Here is a 20,472-nt window from a genome sequence, read left to right as displayed (position 1 = left end):
TGAATAAAAAAAAAAAAGAAACAATCAAGTTGTGCTGTGTACACGTTTCTCTCTAAGATGAATGGAAGCTTCATGTACTGTGAGCATGTAAAATAATTTTTTTTTAAAAATCCAGGCATGGTGGCACATACCTGTAATCCCAGCACTCGGGAGCCTGAGGCAGGAAAATTGCTTTGAGTGAGAGGCCAGTCTGGGCTACAGAGGGAACTCAAGGCCAGCCTGTATTACAGAGTGAGACCTTGTCTCAAAAAACCAAAATAATAATAAGGCACATGGACTCACCAGAGCCTCCTGCTTGGGGTCAGAGATGCAGCTCAGTCGCACAAGCACCTGCCTGGCAAGCACAAGGTCCTGGGTTCGATTCCAGTACCAAAACCAAACAAAACCTCCTGCTTTGAAGTTCTGGTTGTACAGGTGGCCTGAGCCCTTGGTGGGTCTGCTCTCTCTAGGACTCCTTGAGTTGCTGCACGCCTTCAGTGGCAAAGGTTCAGGCCACTTGCTGTGGTTCTGCTCACCTCTGCTTCGGAGCACTGTGGTTTCGGGCTGTGTGGCGGTGTACGCTGGTAACTGGCCTGAGCTGGCCATGAGAGTTTCTTCTCCTTGGCCTTGGACTATTCATGCTGATTGCCATTGTAACCGCTTTATAGCAAAGGACCTGACCTGGGAAGCGTAGCTTAAGCGCCTTTATTTGGTCTTTTTTTCTGTGCTTTCCCTCTGCTGTTATAGCAGATATTTCTAACATCTTGAATGTTTTTAAAAAGATTACTGACTTTTTTTTTCTTTTCAAAGTTTTATTGATAAACATATAGCAATGAGACAGTTTCAAATCAAATCAAAAGTACAGTTTCAACAAATAATACACTGCATATATTCTTCTTAGTGGTTAATTGCTGTACAAGATGCAGACTTGTGATCCTACTTACAAACACCATTAGAAAAAATCATTCTATTCATTAAGAGAATGCAACTATATATCTATCCCAACCACTTTGAATACACAGATACAAAATGGACATTCATAGTTATACCCCAATTTTTTTTTTAAGTTCCGTTGTTGAATATTATAGGTGTGTAAACTCAGCAAAATATTCTAAAAGAGTACAGAAGCCCATAATAGCATTGGGTCTTCTGTTTAATTGGCAATGTCAGAAATTATTGACCTGAGTCCCCCACAGCTCAACATAACAACATGGCTTTACTTCCTATATTTCATCTTCATACTTTTCTACTGGATGGTTAAGACCAAGGTAAAGCAAGATTACTGACTTTTTAAAAAAATTTTATTTGTGTGTGTGTGTGTGTGTGGCCAGCTCAGCCCACCAGGGGGCGGGGCTGGCTGGCATGTGGTGCTGGGGGATTGAACTGCGGTCCCTGTGCTTTGCTACAGCTTGTTCTAAGTAGGTGCTTTAGACCACTGAACCATCTCACCAGCCCCAAAAGATAACTGACTTTAACAAACACCATTCCTCCTACATGTGAGGCCTAGAATACCTGTGTTCCTCGACTTAGCTTTGATGTCCTCCTGGAACAACGCGGGACTTGGTTTGCCCACGTATTGTTCTCTCTTCCTTACAGGTACCAGGAGCTACTGGATGACAACCAGGCTCCCTTGTTCCTGTTCACCTGTGCGATGAGGTGGCTGGCTGTGCGGCTGGACCTCATCAGCATCGCCCTGATCACGACCACAGGGCTGATGATTGTTCTCCTGCACGGGCAGATTCCCCCCGCCTACGCGGGTCTCGCCATCTCCTACGCTGTCCAGGTCGGTATCTGGGTTGGGGACATCACTGTTGCTTGTTTGAGACCTTCCAGTGTTTTGTAGAAGAGGTGTATGTGGGGGATGGGCACAACTGCACCCTAAGGCAGTGTTTTATCTATAGAATGTGGTGGCAAAATTATGGTATGTGTGTCACAGCAGGCTGTTTCCTATCAGTGAAAGCTCTAGAAGGTTCACCATCCCTGCCCTAGAGTGTCTTCAGCTCTGCTCTGACAGTGATAGTTTGGAGTTGACACTTGGGACAGGTGGGGATAGGAGAGAGGTGTAGTGGGCCCTGGGAATAAAAGGGTTTCACTCCGCTGTGTGCATTTAGGAACAGGTGCTGATTTTAATATAATTTCATAATCATAAGTTTCTCTTCATCACCCTTTACAATCCCCTCAGAACGCTGCTTTGTGCATTTTTCCCTGGGCTGATTTTCCCACTATCCAGATGATTGATTGATAGATAGATAAATAATTGATAGATGATAGATCAATAGATAGGTGATTGATAGATGATAGGTACAGATGATAGATTGATAGATCATAGGGTATTGATAGATGATAGATAGATAAATAGATAGATAGATGAAAGTCATTTAAAGATAACTGAAGGACTTCAAGTAGCTCAGAGAACAATTGAGAACTTGAAAAGTGACTAGATACTTGAAGATGTTAAGTAATTAACATTTTTAAGTGATGGTACTTTTTAAGAGCACTTACAGAGAGAGACAAGCTGAAATACTGATGTGTAAAGTGATAGGCTAGCCGAGATTTGGTCCCAAATAAGATGAGGGTGGGAGCAGGAGTGTGTGGAAGTATAAATGAAGCAATAGTGACTCTAAATGAAGTTTTTTAAGGTAGAGTTTTGGTCCATAGGAGCTCATTACAGTGCTTTCCTGTGTTTGCATATATGTGACATTTTCCCATATTGGAAAGATAAAATTAAGCAGCCAGATTAGCTTCAGAGCATTGTGTCTGTGCAGATACCGATTTCCTGCGCAGTCTTGGGGGAAGACAGCGTTCCATACACTGCCGGGAATCCCAGGCTGCGGCGCAGGGGCTCTGCATTTCATCTCAGCCTTATCACTTTTATCTTACTCTCCTGGAAGCACTCTCACTAGCTGCTCACACGCTGAAGTCTCTACTTGTGACTGTCACGAACAGGCTCATATATTAGTGAGGGGCCAGAAATTCTCCTGCTGCAGTGTGTGCTGTTGCTGACCCAGAGGACTAGAAGCCCTGGGGTACAAGGAGGCAGTGCCACCGGGCACAGTGCCAGCTGGCATCCCCGAGCACTGCTGCTGACGTAGGAGGAGGACAGGCCCCCGAGCCCTGCTGCTGCGTTGCTCGGGAGGCTCTCTAGACGGAGCGAGTTTCCGAGCAGCGCCTGGCACGTACTGGTAATGAGTCCTCTTGGAATTTTGCTTTCTGTTATCAGTTAACAGGACTGTTCCAGTTTACGGTCAGACTGGCATCTGAGACAGAGGCGCGGTTCACCTCAGTGGAGAGGATCGATCACTACATTAAGGTCAGCCTGAGAGGGGCCCCTTGTGACCTGGCCTCCCTACTCTTCCGGCCCCTCACCACTGCAGCTGGAGTGCAAGGAGGTGGCTTGTTTTCTATGCTCACCTTAATTCACCAGTGACAACCAGCAGTCTCACCAGCATGCCGGAGTGAAGAAGAAAATACCATCGGTGTTTCTGCATAAATATGTTAACTAGGCCCAGTGGAGGACTTACTGTTCTCCAAGTGTTCAGAATCTCATCATTTCCATTCAGCTGACTAATGTAATATTTTCCTCACACTGTTTAAAACCCTGTATTGTTTAATTCTTAGTTTACTCTGATTGTTCTTGGGAAAAGATGACCACCAGGTTCTACGCTTGAACTTTAGGCAAAGGCCAGCATGGGCCTTCCTTATCTGTGGACATTCTGATGCCGTAAATCTGGGGTGGGACCCAGGCGCCTGTAGTTTTACAGACTCCGTGTCCAACTACACAGCATTCAGCTTAGAAGCCAGTGAGCTTAGAGGATTCTGAGGATGGGTAGCTCTTCCCACCTTCCCAAGGAAACTTCAGCCTTGCCTGGCGCCTGGCTGGTATCCTGTTGGAACTCTGGAGTAACGCTCTGTGGAAGCAGGCAGAGTCAGATTCTTAAATTTAACTCATTTCTCCAGAGTCGGCTACTTTGTGAGCTGCCCTGAGATTTTACCAACATTTATGTCACTGTTAGAATGGGCAGAATGCATTCCAACTTCCAGAGAACTGACTTCCAATCAGGGATTTTTGAAAAACTCTTCTGCAGTTGAGACTTGAGCGTATCTGACATGTGCTTCCTGGCAGAGCTGTGGTGCTTCTCTGGCTTGTTCTGACAGCCAGCCTCATTCGTTACCAGATAGTTCTTGAGCTTACATGGTGAGCATTGGGTAAAACATTCCAGGCTGTTGCGTGATGTTCCTGGCGGTGCTATTCGCCTGAGGATGCGGTGTGCGCCAGTGAGTAGGCCTGGGTTCCCAGTGCTGGTGCTGAGCCCATGCAGGAGAGGCACCGTGATGGTCAGTGTTTCTGTGCCATGGGCCGTGCTCAGGACAGTGGCACTGCCTCCTGTGGCTGGTCCCCAGGCGGGGCGCCAGCCCAGGGCCTCAGGCCCCTTCCTGAGAGCCATACCGTTTCCAGCCTTACCCCTAAAAGGCAGTGAGCCCCATGGCAAACACCAGAGGTGTTCAAACATTGTGAAGTGTGACTCTAGGTGTCAGGGTTACCTTGGCAGTTATAGCCTTCCAAAGCTGGAGAGGGTCCACCAGGTCAGAGAGTTTGGCCCCTGCTATTTGCAGGTAAGAAGTGACATGTCTAGGTCACCCAGTTAGTAGTGTCACGGTTGAATGGGCGTTTGCATCTCCTGGGTTAAACGAGACACTGTGCAGCGCCGTGACTGGATGAGCTGTGCGGTACCTGTTAGTTTCTCTACTTTGGGTTTCACTTAGGCCAGAGGTGTTGCAGAGGTAGGATCTGATGTCAGGAGGGGTGTTTTCAAAGAAATCCAATACAAACGGGCTGAAGTGGGGTAGCAAGCCTAGTGCCTGGCGCTCAGCTTCTCCCTTTGCACCAGGCAACACTGGGGAAGGAAACTCCCATGAGAAGACCATCTGGTAGCCGTGGCCCTGCCCAGGCTACCTGCAGGTGGGAGCAGGATGGGGCTCTTGAGCTATGGTAGTGAGCACTTCCTGCCGAGGGAGCCTTTCACTGTCAGGGAGCAGGGCAGCTGCCTCTGTGTAGCTGCCGTGGGTGCCCTGCATCCACATCCCTGTGACAAGGCCTCACTGCTCCCCATGAGCCTGTGCTCTGTCTGAACTGACCCCTTCTGTCCCCCAGACCCTGTCCTTGGAAGCGCCTGCGAGAATCAAGAACAAAGCTCCCCCACCTGACTGGCCTCAGGAAGGAGAGGTGACTTTTGAGAATGCAGAAATGAGGTACCGGGACAATCTCCCTCTGGTCCTGAAGAAAGTGTCCTTCACCATCAAACCCAAGGAGAAGATTGGCATCGTTGGGCGGACGGGGTCAGGTAAGGACCAGAGGCTGGAATGTGGTGTTCCACCCGCACCCATGGTGGCACGGTGAGCATCACTTTCATCCTCATGAGCCAGATCCGTGAGGCAGGCGATGAGGGTCTCAGGCTTCCCCAAGACCAGCTTTCCTAGGGTGGTTCTTTGCCCCACTTCTTAGGCCACTTCGGGATCTCTGCCATCACAAAGGCTCACATTGTAGAGCAGAGTACTTGAAACATGCAGCAAAGCACAGTAGAGGGACAGTGACCTGTGCCATTAGCCAGAGAAACGAGCGTGGTGGTGTGCCTTGTTCGGCTGTTCCGATTCACACTTTGATAGCAATGCGATCATTTTATGCACAGTTTTGTGGCCTTTAAAAAAATTGCTATTTCCCCCTTAGACACTTAATGAGTGCTGTGCAGTGTGATACGCAGTTGTGTGTTACAGATGTACAATAACTTAGATTTAAATGACCAGTCCTCAGTTGATAAAGAATTGAAGGTGGCAGTCTTCACTGCAGTGACCATCTCTCTCTTTTTTTTTTAGTCTTTTTGAGACAGGGTCTCGCCATGCAGCTCAGGCTGACCTTGATATCACTGTGTAGCCCAGACTGGTCTCCAACTCACAACGATCCTTGTGCCTCAGCCTCCCAAGTGCTGGGATTACAGGCATGTGCAAGCACGCCTGGTTTATGTCTCTTTTTTTCTATAAAGTTAAAGTGGGAGGAGAATTTTGATGACTTTGTGATCCGTTACTAGTATAGCCTTAATTTATGCTGAAAGCTTGCATGACTCTATGGAACCTGTAGTCCAAATGAAGACTAGAAATCATTTTCCTAATCCATTATCTCTATTTAAAAAAATAAAGAATGAAGGCAAGTGTGGTGCTGCAGGTCCGCAGTCCCAGGGACCACATTTCAAGGCTAGTGTGGGCTACATTGTGAGCTCAGGGCCAGCCTGCCCGGGAGACAGTCTTACCAAAACCCACAAACAGGCTTAGCCTTTGCTTCACATGTTTGGTTTATCTTTAGGACTCTAGGATGAAGACATTAAGTCATTTCTTTTTTCTTCTTCGATGCCGTTTCCAAGATTGACCCTTTTTTTAAGTGACTTGTTTATCCTATAAGAGACTTCTGTAGTTCAGTCATCACTGGCTTTCTTTCTGAGCCCCATGGTTTGTTGGCATCAAAAATCGAGTTTTTTTTTTTTTCTTGCTATGAGGAAAAAAAATTAAAAAGAGACTGTTTAGTTTGGTCAATTGACTTTAAAAAATCTTCTTAGGGTAGGCATGGTGGCTCATGCTTATGATCCCAGCACTTGGGAGGCTGAGACAGGAGGGTCACTGTGAGTTTGAGGCCAGCCTGGGCTACAATGTGAGATCAAGCCCAGCCTAAACTACACAGTAAGACTCCATCTCAAAAAAGAAAAAAGAAAACAAAATCTTAGAAGAAAAGAAATAGCCCCTGCCTGCTTTCTGCTTGAGGGAATTACATTCAGATGAGAGGCTTCCTCTGGTGTGTCAGTCAGGAAGCTGAACATCAACCAAGGGAGTGACTGTCCCAGAAGCCTCTGCTTTGCTCCCTCCCTCAGCCCCTGCTGCGTTGGCCCCTAGAGTGCACTGAAAGTTCGCTGGTGTCCTTTCCTGTGATTCCCCTTTTAACACAAGCAAGAGAGATCAGATGCTCACCAGGACTGTATTAAACAGTAGGAACAGAGGAGAAGTAAAAAAATGAAAATGATAGGTGCCAAGTGTGGTGGCACATACCTACAACTCAGCACTCAGGCTGAGGCAGGAGGATCACCTGGAGTTCAAGGCTAGCCTGGACTACATAGTGAGATGCTGTCTCAAAAAGCAAAACAAGAAAACAAAAATCTCAGCAGGCAGTCTGATTTGCAGTCTAAACTCCAGTCCTGATCAGCCTCTTCCAGCTCACTGGCCTTGCCATGAGCTTGTCATGATGGAGGATGCTGCTATAGGACCCTATTGCCCTTTTTGCTAGCACAGCCCATTGGTGTAAAGCCCTAGAGGCAGAGAGAAGTCACCCAGTGCTGTGGTCTGACCAGCACCTTTTGTTCAAGCGGAATAGTTGACCCGTTTATTTGAACACCATTCCTACCCACGCTGTACCCTTCTGTTTTACTTATTGCAGCGCTAGTGGTTGAACCCAGGACTTTCACACTAAGCTATATCCCCAGTCCTTTTATGGTTTATCTTATTATTATTATTATTTTAATTTTTATGTATTTGGCACAAGGTCTCACTACACATCTCAGACTCACAGTGATCCTCTTGTTTTCAGCTTCCTCAGTGCTGGGATTACAGGCATATAACACCATGCCCTGTCTTGGTGACTGGCTCAGTGTGCCCAGGGGTGGGGCTGCCACAGCATGTAGTGCAGGCGCTTAGTTTGCTAAGCTATCTTGCTGGCCCTTACTAACTTTGAGATGAAGTCTTGCTAAGATGGGACTTGAATTTGCAATCCTCCTGCCTCTGCCTTCCAGAGCGCAGAGATTGCAGATGTGCGCCACCACACGTGGCCCACACTTACATCTTGGGATACGGTTCTGCGTGGGTCCTGAGGAAGCTGCTCCCTTCACTCCTTACGTAAGGCAGGAGGGAATTTCCAAGTCCCCCAGTTCTGAGTAGTTGCTGGTTCCTAGGAGCTTCCCCACCCTTTCTGGTGGATGTGTGCCAGGGTATGCGTTAGCAAGGTGGTATTTACTGGGCTTCCTGCTGGGTACTTGTCTCGTTACCAGTTCAGACTGTGGAGGTTCTCTTGAGATTTGGGCAGCCCAAGAAGATGCACAGCTGTGGAAAGGTCGCAGCAGCTGCCCAGCTGTCTTCCTACTGTCCTGTGGCCGTGCACATTTGCACCAGAAGGCACAGGAGTGGCCAGGTGCCAGTAATGACCTCAGTCAGGTCGGTTTTCACCTGAAGGCCCACAAGTGCATCTGTGCCACAAGCTCTCTGACTTGGACTTCACGTCCGCCAGAAATCACGGCCTGAACCGTAGAACAGCCTTCTTGGGCTTCTTGTTGCCCTACGGTGGTGTGGCAGGGTCCTACCCAGGGGACAAACTCTGACAGCAGGATGGTGGCTGCAGACACCACGGGCCAGGCAGACCATCTGTGGCCTTAGTACGGCACCTCTACCCCACGCAGTGACAGTCATGCTGTGCTCCCCTGGGCTCTCCCGCTGAGTCAGAGCACGAAGGCAGCAGTGTGGGGGGGTCTGGCTGAGTAGAGGGGGTGTGGGGGAGGCCCAGCGAATCTAAGGTGCCTGACCACTCTGTGGATCTGAGGTGCAGAAAGTGGTGGTTCTGGTTTATGTATAGTTGGGAATTTGTGTGCATTTGCATGGAGAGAGAGCACCTTGTAGATATTTACAGCCTTTGCATGGTTCTTTTAGTTCTAGAATCTACCCAGAGGAAATCATCGGGGCTGCAGGTAAACTCTGAGCTCTGACATCTGTACCACACAGTTATAGTAAGCTTCATGCTAAGCAGATGCCCCGTGCAGAGGGCTGGACTGATAAGAATAATTGGAGTAGTGAGTTTTTGAGAGAGATAGATTATTTTCCTGTTTTACACAGCTTTTTTCCTCTTTTTTAAAAAAATTTTTGCTTACGCGCTCCTTGGTGTCTCTCTCTCATTAGTCTACACCCGCAGCCCGTAATGATTACATTTATTTTGGGGGAGTTTGTGTATATACATGATGCATCTTAATGTGCACAGCTTTTCAAATGTCAGTCCAACTGAACGTCAGCCATCCCTGCAACAGAACCTGGTGATGTGTCCACCAGGCCTGCTTCGCTGCCTCGTTCTGTTATTCAGGAGGCAGCCACAGCGCCTCGCTTGAGCCCAGCCAGCTTCCCTCGTGTATTTCCCAGAACCTCTCCTGCTCCCTGCTGCCGCTATGGGATGACAGGCCCTGACCTCATGTCCCCCTCAGCCACAGTCAGGGGACTGGGGAAAGGTGCTTGGCCTCTGACTGCCTGGGGAGCACCGCCCCGTGCCCCTGTGCTCAAGGCGGGCAGGCGGGGAACCTGAGGTGAAACAGGTGTTCCCAGTTTCTTCTCACAGGCGTGGACCATCTCTCCCCGCTCAGGCTGCAGCTGCGGGATTTGAACACCTGATGTGTAGCTACATGGTTGTCTCTTCCTATCATTTTATCCATTATCTCCATCAAAATAATGAATGACTAGACAAAAATAAAAAGATGATTCTGCCTTGGGGATGGGCCAGGTTTATCATCCAGAAGCTGCTAATAGAGCCCCTTTCCTGCCTGTTCTGGTCACCAGGGAAGTCCTCTCTGGGGATGGCCCTCTTCCGGCTGGTGGAGTTATCTGGAGGCTGCATCAAGATCGATGGAGTGAGAATCAGTGACATCGGCCTCGCCGACCTGCGCAGCAAACTCTCCATCATTCCTCAGGAGCCAGTGCTGTTCAGCGGCACCGTCAGGTAAGACAGGCGCCTGCGTGCTTCGTACCTTGGGAGGCCACAGGGGCGCTGTGGCCAGGCCTCGTCCTGGGACCTTGAGCCACTTCCTTCCCTATACTGCATGCCTCGTGTTGCGGAAGCGAGCTGGGATCCCCTGCACAGTCTGCTTTGTTAACCAGACCAAGCATGGGCTGTGAAGAGGGGCCAGGTTTGGGGCCAGGACTCCGCCCCTTGAATGGACACGGTACTGCTCCTAAGCCTGTTTTCTCATCTGGAAATAGGGATATTTTTAAAGACTCATTGTGTAGATTAAGTAAGGGGAAAAAAAAAAAAATTCATGCAAATATAATTAGCGCAGAGCCTGCCCCAGAGCAGGCATCGATAAATGGTAGCCAAGGATGCCATCCTCACCTGTATGTTCTGTCTGTGCCACTCTGCTATCTTTTCTGGGCGTGTTGACAGTGCCAGTTCTTTTCTGTCCTTGTTTTTTTTCTGAGACAGGCTCTCACTATGTAACACAGGCTGACCTCAGATGCACGGCGATCTTTCTGCCTCAGCCTCCCTAATGCTGGGTGTCGGGCCAGGGACCCAGTGGAATACTTCAGCATCTGACATCATGGTGTCTGGCCCATTACTCAGCCTGGGCCTCTGTGAAATTGGTTCTTGGTCGGAGGCTGTTCCTAGCAGCATCCTACATGCAGGAGCCAAACATTCAGTGCCTTGTTACGCTGTCTGCTAAGTCAGTCCCTGGTAGGGGAGGGACTTGTGTCCTGAAACATGCTACGCTACATGCTTAGTTTGGCGGCTCCCAGAAGTCTTGCCATAGAGTCGGTGCCCTGTCTGCCAGTCTTTTTTTTTTTTTTTTTAATTTTATTTATTTATTTGTGTGTGTGTGTGTGTGTGTGTGTGTGTGGCCAGCTCAGCCCACCAGGGGGCGGGGCTGGCTGGCATGTGGTGCTGGGGGATTGAACCGCGGACCCTGTGCTTTGTTAAGCTTGTTCTAAGTAGGTGCTTTAGACCACTGAGCCATCTCACCAGCCCCCTGTCTGCCAGTCTTGGGTTGCGCAGGCCAGCCACCAGTGTCCGCCACCTAAAGAGCACCCAACTGTCCATGCAAACATCTGGGGGCCTTTTGCATGCGTTTGAAGTAGCCCCACAGCCTGCAACTTTGCCCATTGGCTCAGTCTTCCCTTTCCAGTTTTAGACCCAAGTATTTCCGAGCTGGGTTGGGACAGCAGCTGCCGTCCATTGTGGGGCTGTGCCACAGCTGGACCCATGGGTGTGCCAGGCATCGGCCACAGGGCCCTCTCTCCCTGCTGCATAGTGGCTAGGTGTCACCCTGTAATCCATCATCTTGTACGGTTTCCTGTGCCCTGTACATCACTGGCCCCAGTAACATTGCCTGTTCAGCTACCAACTGGCTGGCTGGAAAGGAGGCCACCTCTGCTGCAAGATGACCTCCAAACACGAGGGTACTGGGACAGGACAGGTGTCCATGTATGTGCTGTGTGTGGACCCAGCTGTTAGCCGGGATCTAGTCTGTGCTTCTGCCCTGTGACACTTTCACAGGATACGGCTGCTGTTTCTCAGTCAGAGTATCGGCTTTCAGCTCCTTTCCACAACTGTGACCAAAATCCAGTAGGGCTCTTCTGCTTCCCTTGCTTTTGGCTTATGCCCCAGTAGCCCCACAAGCCCAGAAGTCTTCCCAGGAGCGTGGACAACCAGGAGCGCCCGCTGCCTGAGCCCCAGGGGCTGGCAACTGACCAGTGTCAGTTCTCCTCGTCTTCCTGTCGCTGGCAGACCCTGCAGCTTGTTTGGTGTCTCTAGAGGTCCTTTCTGTTCCGCCGTGAAGTGCATAGCTTGAGTGCCAGTGCCTCACAGCCACTTCCAGGCCACAACTAAAGCCTGGCCTCAGTGCTGAAGCCTGCATGCCTGGGCAGCAGGTGGGCTCCCATCACCAGCCACCCGCACCGTGGTGCCATACCATGAGGAAGCCCATTTCCCGAGCGGGGGTGTCCTTGGCACATCCTGCAGAACTGGTCACGGCGGTGCTGGCTCTGCTGGCCATTTGGGACCTCTCCTGCAGGCTTAGCTGTGTATTATTAACCCCTTCACCCCATAACCAATTAATCCTCCTTTTGTTTCAATTGTTTTACCAGCTCCTTTAACTCTGGCCACATAGGTCATATGTTGTATGAGGGTAGAGGTGCCTGGTCCTTGTGGTCCACCTCCCTGAGCCAGGGGCTCCTCTGCCTCCACCTTCTGGGGGACAGCAGCCTCATATGCAACACCAGGCTAACTTTCCTGCAGATTCTCTCAGATATGAGGACTGGAAGCTTCTGGAGAGCTTCAGGGGTAGGTGGTGCTTCCTGTGTCCCACAGCCTGGCTTCCACAGCAGCCAGCCATTCAAGTTCTCCATGGTCCATTGCACTAGGCATGACCAGTGGGATGTGCTGTCCTTGTTCCTGCTGCTGGGCCAGACATGCCCGGGGTTTCCTGTCTTTGGGGCACTGGCCCGGGAGGCAGTCGGGAGCCCCCCCAGCTCCTGTGGCTGCTGTGCACCCCGAGGGCAGATGCCAAAGAGAGAAACACTCAATCCATTCTTCTGACTACACCACTAGTCAGGGTCAGGGGAGCACTGAAGAGTGTATACCCAGGTGAGAGCCCCAGAGAAAAGAAAACACGCGGACACGCCAGTAACAGCAAGCAGCAAGTGTCTTTATTGTCCGGCTAGCATTTGTTAGCAGTTACGGTTTACATTCTTGTGTGCTGTCGTGACCATGTAGTATTCAGACTGGTCTTTTATCTCCTCACAGCTTATTCCGAGTGTTGCTTGGTAAGATCATTTCAACCAGTAGATTCATGTAGCAGACAACTTGGATAAAAGTGTTCTTTTTATATTTCCTGGTATATTATAAAATGAACAAAAAATGCAATTTTTGATCATCTTGTATTTACATAAATGAACTAGTAAAAGGTTAAAGCTAAGTGTCCCCTTTTCCTTGGAAATGGCATTTGAACTCATTTGTATTCTAGGAGGCTTAGTGGACACCTTTGTCTCCTCGGGTGCTATAATAAAATGCTCACAGTTATGAGCATTATGGCTCACAGTTCAGGGCCACTGTGGAGGGCCTCCTTCCTGGCCAGTGACGATGGTCTTTCCTGGGTGTGCGTGTGCAGACGAGACCAGGCAAGCTTTGGTGTCTCTTTGTCCAAGGGCACTGATCCCACTGGGATACCCTGGCCTAAGCTCACGGCCTCCCAGGGCCTCACCTCCCTGTGTCCCACGGAGCTGAGGTGCACACATTTCGTTCAGAGCGGTAGCCACACCGAGCCCCCACCTGCTTTTCCAAGGGCCAGCACTCTTGGGCCATTTTCTATCATTGAACCCTATGGATTTTGGTATCTTCAGGGGACCCTGGAACCAGACCCTGTGGACACCAAGGGACAACTATACCACAAGCCAGGTGGCCTAAAACAACATAAATGTATGTTCTCATGGTTCTGGAGGTCAAAGTCTGAAGTCAAGATGGCAGGAGGAGGGGCCGGGGAGATAGCTCAGTAGAATAAGCGCTTCCCTGGCAAGTGCAAGGGTCTGAGTTCAATCCTCGGTTCCGCCAAAAAAAAAAAAAAAAAAGATGGCAGGAGGGTCCCCGTCCCTCTGAAGCTCACAAGAGAGGGAGCTTCCTTTCTTCTTCTGGCTTCTGATTGGTGACTGGCAGTCATCTGATGTCCCTTAGCTTATAAATGTGTCACTCAGGGGCCAGGGAGATGGCTCAGTAGAATAAGCACTTGCTGGCAAGCACACGGCCCTGAGTTCAATCCCCAGTTCCTTAAAAAAAAAAAAAAAAAGATGTGTCACCCTGGTTTCTTTGTCCTTGTCCCGTGATGGTCACTCTTCCAGTGTTATTCTTCAAGTGGCAGTCGTGATTGCTGTGAGGTGGATGTAGGTAGTGCAGTGGGCAAGGGTTGTCCTCAAACCGGTCTTCTGTTCCGGTAAAATCCCCTCCTCCCAAGTTGCTCTCCTCTGTGCCCTTCCTCCTTTGCCGCTCAGCTCCTTCTGCAGAATGGGCAGCTGCAGCTGTGATCCCTGTTCAGTGATGGGACTCAGTGGTGCATTTCTGGGTCTATTCCTGCCGAGATGCATTTTAACAGGTGTGCATAGAAAACTCTAGACGCCTGTGTGCCCGCAGTGACAGTGTTTCTAGGGGTGTCATTTTGTGTGTCTGTAAATTTCCTCATGATTAATAAACATTAAGTCAGGCTTTACAGAGGAGAAGAACAGAAAACTCCCTCCTGTTGCTGGCAGGGAGTGAGCCATCTGTGACCCCTGGGCTGAAGTCCTCCAGTCTCTTCCTGTGTACATGTTCCTCTTTTACTGCAGACAACCACTGCATGTTGGTTACTTAAACACTGGCCTCTGAGAAATTGCTGTTGTGCTTCTTGCCAGATCAAACTTGGACCCCTTCAACCAGTACACTGAAGACCAGATCTGGGATGCCCTAGAAAGGACACACATGAAAGAATGTGTAAGTGAAGAGCTCGGGGTGGGGGCGCTGGGTGCAGATAGAAGGGCAGATGCTGCCCTCACTCCCCAGCCTGCTCTGGCTCCCTGTGGCCCACAGTCACCTTCCCCTGTACCCCCAGGAAGTCTGTGGAAGGCTGCTTCCCCACAGGGCTGTGCAGGCATTTCAGATACAAACTACAGATTTGGTCTCCTCGCTACACCTCCACACTGCTGTGGTGGTGTCAGCCTTGGACTCTGCATGGGCTAAGAGGACAGTAACAACAGCTATTTAAGATGAGCGCTGTTTTTAATTTCTGGTCATCACTAACAGTGTAGCATACTACTGAGCCTGCAGGAACCACACTGTGGTGGGTCACAGACCTCTTGGGGTTCTCATGGGCTCCGCTAGCAGCTGGTTTACAGACAAGTACTGCTAGCTGGTGCTGGGCTTCAGTGCCCTGGGTTGAGTCTTCCCCGATCCAGCTAGCTGAGCTTTCTTCTCTGCAGGAATGGAAGGCTTTCAGCTCACAAGGAGGGCAGTGCAGCAGGCGTGGGCCTCTAGTGCCTTTGGGCTGATGGAGTGGGATTTTGGATGCCCATCTCCATGTGTGACCTTGTTCTCAGGACCAGAGTGAGGGCTGTCTGACAGGGCTTGGGAACCTGTTAAAGTTAGAACTTCTAGGATGTTCCAGTGGCACGAAGCAGAAAGAGTCCTGTGTTTGAGGTGCAGACTGCCCGAGACAGCGTGGGTGCTATTGCATGCTCACACCCGCCCCTCCTCCACTTGAGCCTCGTGGCAGCTCATGCGCCTTCACCTGCTTCAGATAACAGCTCTCTGCCCTGGATTCTCAGTGGCTGAGTTTGGGTCTTTACCCCCGATGTCTCTCCATCCCTCCTCCCTAGATTGCTCAGCTACCTCTGAAACTTGAGTCGGAAGTGATGGAGAATGGGGACAACTTCTCAGTGGGGGAACGGCAGCTCCTGTGTGTAGCCAGGGCCCTGCTTCGCCACTGTAAGGTGAGGACACTACTGGGCAAGGGTGAGGGAGACGGGGGTAGAGAACAGCAGGAGCACAGGGTTCAGCCTGGCCCAAGGCCTCCAGCCCAGGGGACTTTCCCAGAGTACAAAAGTGAAATTTATGGGAAGTCACATAGGTTAGTTTCCCCTATGTTTTTTTTTTTTTTTTTTTTTGGCAGAACCAGGGATTTAACTCAGGCCCTTGCAGGGAAGCGCTTATTCTACTGAGCCATCTCCCCAGGCCCCTTGAGACAGGTCTTGCTACGCAGTTCAGGCTGGCCTTGAGCTCACTTTGTACCTCAGGCTGGCCTTGAGCTTGCAGTGATCCTCCTGCCTCAGCCTCCCAAGTGGTGGGATTACAGGGGTTCACCCCCATGCCTGGCCATGTTTCTAAATTAACCTCCGTATAATTTGAGTTCTTGGGGATCTTTTGTTTGTTTTTAACTTCCTTGTGCCTGTAGAATACAAGGGCAGCTTTTGTTTCAGTGAGTAGTTGTAGTACTATAGGCCACGGACAGATTTCAAGACCACAAGGTAGCCAGGCACAGTGGCACACACCTGTCACCCTGTAAGTGTGGGAGGCTGAGGCAGGAGAATCACAAGTTCAAAGCCAGCATGGGCAACTTGGCAAGACTCTGTCTCAAAAATGGGCCGGAGATGTACTCAACACCCTTGGTTCAGTCCCATCCCGCCAAAAGGTCAGCTACCATCCTCCTCGTAGAAACAGAACAATGAGAAAGTCCAGAAAGGTTGCTGTACACGTCGCAGGGCCAGCATTATGTGCGCCTTCTGGAAGGAGCTACAGTATAAAATTGAATGCACTCCGTTTACCGTGACTGAAATAAGCAGCATGTGAGGAATTCAGCGGCTCCTCTCTCTCCTCGGTTTGCTGGTCAGATTCTGATCTTGGATGAGGCTACAGCCGCCATGGACACAGAGACAGACTTGCTGATGCAGGAAACCATCCGAGAAGCGTTCGCGGGCTGCACCATGCTGACGATCGCCCACCGCCTGCACACGGTTCTCGGCTCCGACAGGATCATGGTGCTGGCCCAGGGACAGGTAGGAGGCCCTGCCTGGGGAGAGGACCGTCTCCCAGTGGCGGGCTGGTTGTGTCTTCCTGTGGTTCGGGCATGAGATGAGCAGCCGTCGCAGCTGGCTTCTGAGTGCGGCTGGGAGGACGCAGTTGGGAGATCCCTGTGTTCTCGTGTCCCGACTGCTTGTTCTTTTGTTGCTTGCAAGCAGTGGCACCTTGACATAGGCCAGTGAGCACGTGCACTGACCCAGGCTTATCGCATCCAGTCAGCCTGCGTTTGCTTTCTGCAGTTTCATAGTAGTACCAGGCTTGCCCCCAGCCAGGCCCCGACCTGTCCCGCCTCATGTCCTGCTCTTCCCGTGCAGCTGCCTTGGCTGTAGGCTGTCACACCTCCTCCAAGTGCTTCTGTCTGTGTGCCACCTGCCTGTCTCTGAAGAAGGCCATGACTCAAATGGGAAGAGCTTCATGAGACCCACAGCTTGCCTCAGCCCGAGCAGCTGTATCGGTCCCTCCCTGGCAGCCCTCTGCCTTGTCTGTAGTGACTAGCAGACCTGTCTCCCTGAGCTCCCTGCAAGTAAGCAAGGGCCTGTGCTCAGTACTACAGCTCTTTGCAATTATAAGTTCAAGCCCCACCTGGGTAACTGAGCAATTTAACATGGTCCTGTCTCAAAAGGGCTAGGAGTGTGAAGGCCAAGTTCAGTCCCCTGTACTGCACATAATAACAATAGTTGGGCTCTGGAAGCTAAGGCAGAAAGGTTGCTGCAAATCTGAGCCCAACCTGTGCTACACAGTTCAAGGCCAGCCTCAGCTATGTAGTGAAGCCCTGTTAGCTACTTGACTATTTATTATGTGTCAGGCACTGTCTTTGGTGCTTCCTGCTGCATCACTCAACACGTAGATGGGAGGGAGACGGTGTTACTCTGCTTTGCGGAGGAAGAGATGAAGGCTCAGGACTTGGCCTACCTGAGGCCACAGGAGGTGGCAGGGCTGGGGCTGGACCTGGGCAGGTACTATCACCTGTCCTTGTTTTCACTATCCTAGATGTGTACTGAGGTTCTGTTTCTACTAGATGCACAGAGCGACTACTATGTATGTTAGTGTTAAATATAATAAGTAAGGTCGAAGGGGCCAGGAGCACCCTCGGAAATTCTTTTTTATTCTTTTTTTAAAGACATAAGCCCAGCCCATTTAATTTCTAGGGTGGCTCCATTTCTCAGAGTTCTACTCTCTATCGAGGGACTCTAACCTTCCCTTCTCTTAAGATTCTTTTCTTGTTAATTAAATAACTCTTCTACCTGCTGTAGATAGAGTTCCCTAGCCTTCATCTCCTCCCTTGAAAACATAAAGCCCCTGTCTTTGTTGGTTGCCGTGAGGATTGATTACCTGGTGAGAGCACTAAGCACAGTCCCTGCCATGGAATAAACACTCAGTAAAGTGGGTAGGATGGTACCATGTTACTACTGGTAGAAGACAAGGTACCCGTGATGCTTGGCTTATTGCAGCCAAATCACTGATTTTAGGAAAGCCTAAAACACAAAACAAAGCATAAAGGCAAGTCATCTGCTCCAGCAATGAGCATCCAGTGCTCTGGCTCGTGCCCACCAGAGAGAGCGACCCCACTCAGCTCCTGCAGGTGGGAGGCTCTGTGCTGTCCCGTGCATCAGGTGGTCAGAGCACCTTCCGGGTTCGGCACCCCCTGAACCTGCAGGGCGTCTGCCCTTCTCCTCTTCCTGCCCTATCCCACTGAGGTCTCCTGAGGAAGCACTGAGGAGACTCCTCACATGTGCCTGGCCAGGGGTATGTCCTGTGACTCTGCTGGCACCTCACGGCTTTCGCAGCCTCTGCCTGGCGGGTGGGAGGCTCTGCCTTTGGATCACTCCTTCTGCAGCCTGATTTCTGCAGCTGTGCACAAGCACATCAGCGGCATGGCCAGGTGATGGAGTCTGTCCCTTAGGACTGTTCCTCCCCTGCCAGCTAGGCATGCTGAGCTCACCGTCTTTGCCTGTAGGACTAGGTCAGCTTGCACAACTGAAGGATGTGTCCCTGTGCTTTGACATGAGCCATGGTACCCACCCCTGTTCCTGCCGTTTATAGACCTCAAGGATCACTTTCTTCACTGCAAGACTGAGTTGGGATTTATACAAAGAGCTGGGTGGTTTCTTCCAGGCCTTTCCTTCACCCTGGTTATTGTAAAATGGGTGCAGTGAGGCTTTCGAGGGGTCCCCGATGCTGTCCCCAGGGGCTTGGGCTCTGCCTCCATCACCTCCTCCACAGTGGCCTCTCTGAAACACAGCCACATCCTGATGCCTCTCCTCTCGCAGGTGGTGGAGTTCGACACCCCGTCGGTCCTCCTGTCCAACGACAGCTCCCGGTTCTATGCCATGTTCGCTGCTGTGGAGAACAAGGTGGCTGTCAAGGGCTAACTCGTCCCGCGGACAGATCTTCTCGGAGCATCGCCATTCCCTGCCTGGGGCGGGCCCCTCCTCGTGTCCTCCTGCCGAAACCTTGCCTTTCCCGATTTTATCTTTCGCACAGCAGTTCAGGATTGGCTTGTGTGTTTCACTTTTAGGGAGAGTCCTATTTTGATTATTGTATTTATTCCACATTCATGTAAACAAAATTTTAGTTTTTGTTCTTAATTGCACTCTAAAAGGTTCAGGGAACCGTTATTATAAATGTATCAGAGGCCTATAATGAAGCTTTATACGTGTAGCTATATCTATATATAATTCTGTACATAGCCTATATTTACAGTGAAAATGTAAGCTGTTTATTTTATATTAAAATAAGCACTGTGCTAATAACAGTGCCTATTCCTTTCTATCATTTTTGTACAGTTTGCTGCACTAGAGATCTGGTTTTGCTATTAGGTGGTAGGAAGGGTAGCGTTTTGTTCTCTAGCTGGTTCCATGGTGCTGGGCTTCTGGGTGTCCAGACAAAGACATGTGGCAATAGTGGGCCCGCTGCAGCCCCTCCGTGGCCTCCCGGACCACTGCAGACGGGTGGGGGCAGGGCGGGTCCAGCAGGCCACAGGAGGCCTTGCAGAGCACTGTGAATCCTCAGGGCTCCTGCTTTCTGTCCTGGTGTCACTTCCAGTCCCGTCAGGAGCGCAGTGGGGTGGAGCCCCAGGCCCTCCCCCCAGCAGGAATGGGAGAAAAAAGTGAATGGCACATCCCTCAGAGGGCGTTCTCTCCCGCTTTTCGTCTTTCTGCCGTTGTTTCTAAACCAGAACCAGTCTATTCACAGAGTGTCCCACTGCCTCAGGTTCCCAAGCTGGCCACTGTGCAGAGCCCTGAGCTCTGAGACCTGGCGGATCGCCGGGTGACGGCCGCTGCTTCCGGTGGTACCTTTCCTCTGCCCGTTCCGCCCCTCCATCCACAGCGAGGTGCGCGGGATCTGTCCTCCCTCACTACAGCTGTTGCACAGTCTCCCCCTCTCCACAGTCTGCAACTCCCAGCAGCTCTTGCTAATCAGTGTCTCACACTGGCGTAGTTTTGTACTGTAAAGAGACCTACCTCAGGTTGCTGGTTGCCGTGTGGTTCGGTGTGTTCCTGCAGACCCCTCGTGCTCTGGGGCCCATAGCTCAGGTGGGCGTGGTCGCTGCTGTCATCAGTCGAACGGTCAGCGTTGCATGTCATGACCAACTAGACATTCTGTCGCCTTAGCATGTTTGCCGAACACCTTGTGGAAGCAAAACTCTGAAAAAGTGAATAAAATTATTTTGGATTTTGTAAAACTCGTGGTGTATAGAGTAGTTCTCTGGGAAGGGATGGCGGTATCTTCAAATGGCTTTGGAGTACGGGAGCCTTGGACTAAATAGTCTACCATGGTGAGGTGCCTGGGAAGGGCAGAGCAGACTGCAGATGCCGGAACCCTCTGCGGGGGTCCGAACCCTAACTCCTGAGCTTCTGGGTGTGGGCCCCAAATGAAGCTCCCACCCTGGCAGTAAGAAGGTGGGTCGTGGGAGACAGTTGCAGTGAGGTGGGGGGGTGGTAAAACATTTAAAATGGAGAGTGTGGTGAGGGTTCTTAGCAAATCAAACAGTGTAATTGCCCTGTTGGCCAATTCATTCATATTAACCCAGTGAGAATGAGCGACCAGTTTGACGCGTGCTCACTTTGAAGGTTGTGCTTTGTGTTGCGCACAGACAAAGCTTTTACCCTGGTAGC

General features: G+C 50.5%; 1 protein-coding gene across 2 annotated transcripts in view; it reads left to right on the top strand.

Annotated features, from left to right (window-relative positions):
- Positions 1-20,039, top strand: part of Abcc5 (ATP binding cassette subfamily C member 5) — an 86,301-nt gene extending 66,262 nt beyond the window's left edge. For both annotated transcript variants that reach the window (XM_004640705.2, XM_023700613.1), the window contains exons 23-30: positions 1,576-1,762; positions 3,200-3,289; positions 5,132-5,321; positions 9,604-9,763; positions 14,194-14,272; positions 15,154-15,267; positions 16,165-16,329; positions 18,625-20,039. In XM_004640705.2, the coding sequence (XP_004640762.1) occupies positions 1,576-1,762; positions 3,200-3,289; positions 5,132-5,321; positions 9,604-9,763; positions 14,194-14,272; positions 15,154-15,267; positions 16,165-16,329; positions 18,625-18,726 (1,087 nt within the window). In that variant the 3' untranslated portion in view covers positions 18,727-20,039. The remainder of the gene's footprint in view (positions 1-1,575; positions 1,763-3,199; positions 3,290-5,131; positions 5,322-9,603; positions 9,764-14,193; positions 14,273-15,153; positions 15,268-16,164; positions 16,330-18,624) is intronic.
- Positions 20,040-20,472: the final 433 nt, after the last annotated feature.

The sequence above is a fragment of the Octodon degus genome, unplaced genomic scaffold (genome assembly GCF_000260255.1).
Source record: "Octodon degus isolate 3935 unplaced genomic scaffold, OctDeg1.0 scaffold00126, whole genome shotgun sequence".
Classification (NCBI taxonomy): domain Eukaryota; kingdom Metazoa; phylum Chordata; class Mammalia; order Rodentia; family Octodontidae; genus Octodon; species Octodon degus.
The sequence above is the reverse complement of the archived record's forward strand: the minus strand, read 5'-3'. Positions and strand labels throughout refer to the sequence as shown.